Raw genomic sequence first — 3,880 nt, 5'->3', positions numbered from 1 at the left:
CAACTCCAATTTATATGCCACCTCTCCAATGCGTTTGATGACCTTGAAAGGACCAAAGTATCGTCGTCCAAGCTTATGTCCCTTTTGCAGTCGCATAGAAAGTTGTCGGTATGGTTTCAATTTTACGAAAACCCAATTACCCACTGTAAACACTAAATCAGTACAATGTTTATCTGCAAACGTCTTCATCTTTGTTTGAGCTTTGAGCAAATTATTTTTCAACAACGCTAGAACTGCATCACGCTGAATGAAGTAGGCCTCCACCAATTCACTAGCAGTGTTCCCCAATATATATCGAGCGATAGTTGGGGGTTCTCGTCCATACAATGCTTTAAACGGTGTCATTCCAGCTGATGTTTGGTACGAAGTATTGTACCAGAATTCAGCCCAAGGCAGCATGGTTACCCACTTTGTTGGAGCATCAGTAACATAACAACGAAGATATTGTTCAAGACATTTATTTAGAGCTTCGGACTGTCCATCAGTTTGGGGATGATATGCAGTACTCATAGCCAATGTTGAACCCTGCAAATGATTTATTTCTTGCCAAAAAGAATTGAGGAATCGTGGGTCACGATCAGTGACAATAGTGCGAGGAGGGCCGTGAAGGCGAATTACACCTACTACGAATGCTTCAGCTACCAGTTGAGTAGAGAATGTGGAAGGTAAGGGAATAAAATGACCATATTTGGTCAGTCGATCCACCACGGTAAGGATAGTAGTTTTCCCTTTGAAACCTGGAAGGCAAGTGATAAAATCCATTGCGATATCTTCAAAGACTTGATTTGGTATAAGGAGAGGTTGCAATAAACTTGCTGGATGCAACTTTGTGTCTTTCATCTGTTGACATATCTGACAAGTTGTAACAAATGATTTCACATCCTTGCGCATTTGTCGCCAATAAAAATTTGAAGCCAATTGATGGTATGTTCTTGCCACACCAGCATGTCCTCCGATATTCGTGGCATGGAATTCAAATATTAGTTTGTGTCGTAGTGGTGCATTTGATGGAATCACAAGCCTGCCTTTAAAAAATAACAACCCATCCTTAAATTGGAAATCCATATGAGTCTCCGGATCTTTTTGTAAAGCTTGCTGAATAGCCAATAGTTCTGGATGTGATTGATTCAAGGGTTTCAATTCTTGTTCTAGATTAAAGGTCCTGGCATTAATGGCCATAAGAAAAGCATCTGAATTACGAGAGAGGGCATCAACGGCTGAATTTTGTTTGCCAGGCCTGTATATGATATGAAAATCATAACCCACTAGTTTAGTGAGCCATTTTTGTTGCTCAGGAGTTTGGATGGTTTGATTAGTGAGGTTCTTCAAAAACTGCTGATATGTTAGTATTGTAAACCTTCTACCAAGAAGATATTGCCTCCATTTACTCACAGCTTGAGTAATGGCAAACATCTCACGATGATATGTTGAAGCCCGTTGCATCCTTGCATTTAATTTCTGACTAAAAAAAGCGATGGGGTGCCCTTTTTGAGATAGAATGGCACCAATTCCTTTCCCAGAAGCGTCAGTCTCTACTTGAAATTCTTGATTGATATCTGGTAATGCTAATACTGGAGTGGAACCCAATTTAGTCTTCAAAGTTTCAAATGCAATTTGAGCTTCTAGTGTCCATCGAAAAACTTCCTTCTTTAGCAAATCAGTAATTGAACTTGCTATGGAAGCATAATGGTGGATAAATCGTCGGTAGTAGCCTGCAAGGCCGAGAAAACTCTGCACTTCTTTCACTGTATGAGGTGGTGCCCATTGCTCGATGGATTCCACTTTTCCTGGGTCGACAGATAATCCTTGAGATGAAATAATATGTCCTAAATAGTCCACTGATTCCTGTCCAAATAAGCATTTGGACCGCTTGGCCACCAATTGATATTGACGCAATAATTGAAGAACCGAGACCAAATGTTCCAAGTGATCAGTCCAAGTAGGACTATATATCAAAATGTCATCAAAGAATACCAGGACATATCGACGCAAGTAAGGTCTGAATATCTCATTCATAGTTACTTGAAATGTAGATGGTGCATTTGTAAGGCCAAATGGCATGACGAGAAATTCATAATGTCCATCATGAGTGCGACATGCCGTCTTAGGGACATCCTCCGAACGAACCCTAATTTGATGATATCCAGACAATAAATCCAACTTGGAAAAATAGCGAGCACCATTCAATTCATCAAAAAGTTCATCAATTGTAGGAATTGGAAATCTATCACGAATTGTGATTGCATTTAATGCACGATAGTCAACACAAAACCTCTATGTGCCATCTTTTTTTCGAACCAGCAATACTGGAGAGGAAAATGGACTAGTACTTGTTCTGATTGTTCCTTCTTTTAGCATTTTAGACACTAACTGCTCCATAACTTGCTTTTGAAAATAAGGATATCGATATGGTTTCACATTAACCGGTCCTGCACCTGGAACTAGATAGATTGCTTGGTCTTGACTTCGTGAAGGAGGCAAACCTAGAGGTTTTTGAAAGACATCTTCATATGTATTGAGCACCATTGCTAATTCAGAGGGGAGAGTACATGAAGGTTCCGAATCAGATACCAATTGTAGATGAAAATAGGAGGAAATTGCATCTGTAGCAGCCATTCTTTTCAGACTATGTAATTGCACTGATTGCATATCAATAGATGCATCTCCTTTCCATGAGATCTTAGAACCATTCAGAGTAAATTCAAATATTCTCTTTGCATAATCAGTAAGGACAGGACCCAAAGTTGCAAGCCATGAAACCCCGAGTACTGTATCAGCACCATGAAGGGATAAAATGTATAGATCTTCCACTATTTTGTTTCCCTGTATGGTTAATGGAATTTTTTTAGCCACTCCCTCACATCGTAATCGCTGTCCACTTCCTACCACCACCGAAAAGCTTGGCGTTGGTTCAGTTTCCAACTGAAGAAAGTTTGCCATCCTCGCCTGAATAAAATTATGTGTACTAGCATTATCCACAAGCACTTGTACTGGTGAACCATTAGCATGACCAGTAAATTGGAGAGTAGTGGAAGAATTTCTTCCAGATAAAGCATGATATGAAATAGCTGACTGTTCTTGAACCTCCAAACATTGTAATTCCTCCGCTAAGACATCATCCGACACAAATTGATCTGGTAAGGCAGCTTCAGCCTCAGACTCTTCAGATAACAGTAGAAGTTGGGGAAGTGACTTACATTTGTGACCAGGAGAGTATTTTTCATCACAAGAATAACAAAGACCACGTTCTCGTCGACTTTGTAACTCTGCGGGGGAAAGTCGTCTCATGGGCGGACGATTTGATGCAGTTTGGGAAACTGAAGCTAGTTGATTCGATATGGAGGGCTTTGAGACTGTATAAGGATGAGTGGGAGTTGGCAGAAGTGGTGGAGCTTTACTGAAAGCAGGCTTAAAGGAGCCTCGTTCAAGTTGGATCTTTTGCTCGTATAAATGGGATAAACGTATAGCTTCATTTAATTTTGTGGGTTCACGAATTAAAACAACCATTTTAATATCAGGTCTCAGTCCAGAAGTAAAAAAATGTGCTAATACCTGATCTGGAAAATGCATCGTCTCATTAGAAACCGCTTCAAAACGACTTTGGTATTCAGCCACCGTAGTGGTCTGCCGAAGTTTAGCAAGTCGACCCTCTGGTGCCTCTAGATCTCGTTTCTGAAATTGGACCAGCAATTTCTCAGCGAAATGCTCCCAATTAACTAACTGTTTATTGCGAAACAGCCATCTGTACCATTCCAATGCATCACCATCCAAGTAGAACGATGCTAGTGTTAACTTATGATCCTCCGTGATTCCATAAAATTCAAAGTAGCGCTCTGCTTGGAAGACCCATGATTCAGGATTCACTCCATGGAATCGTCCT

The 3,880-nt window shown here is 40.4% G+C and overlaps 1 protein-coding gene across 1 annotated transcript in view; it reads right to left on the bottom strand.

The window, feature by feature from the left end:
- Positions 1 to 73: 73 nt before the first annotated feature.
- The window catches only part of LOC125873676 (uncharacterized), a 10,435-nt gene continuing 6,628 nt past the window's right edge, over positions 74 to 3,880 (bottom strand). The window contains exons 4-6 of the mRNA XM_049554555.1: positions 2,372 to 3,878; positions 141 to 2,224; positions 74 to 81 (exon numbers count right to left, since the gene is read on the bottom strand). Coding sequence (XP_049410512.1) covers positions 74 to 81; positions 141 to 2,224; positions 2,372 to 3,878 — 3,599 coding nt within the window. The remainder of the gene's footprint in view (positions 82 to 140; positions 2,225 to 2,371; positions 3,879 to 3,880) is intronic.

Source organism: Solanum stenotomum, chromosome 8 (assembly GCF_019186545.1).
Source record: "Solanum stenotomum isolate F172 chromosome 8, ASM1918654v1, whole genome shotgun sequence".
Lineage (NCBI taxonomy): Eukaryota > Viridiplantae > Streptophyta > Magnoliopsida > Solanales > Solanaceae > Solanum > Solanum stenotomum.
This window is presented reverse-complemented; position numbering and strand designations above follow the sequence as displayed.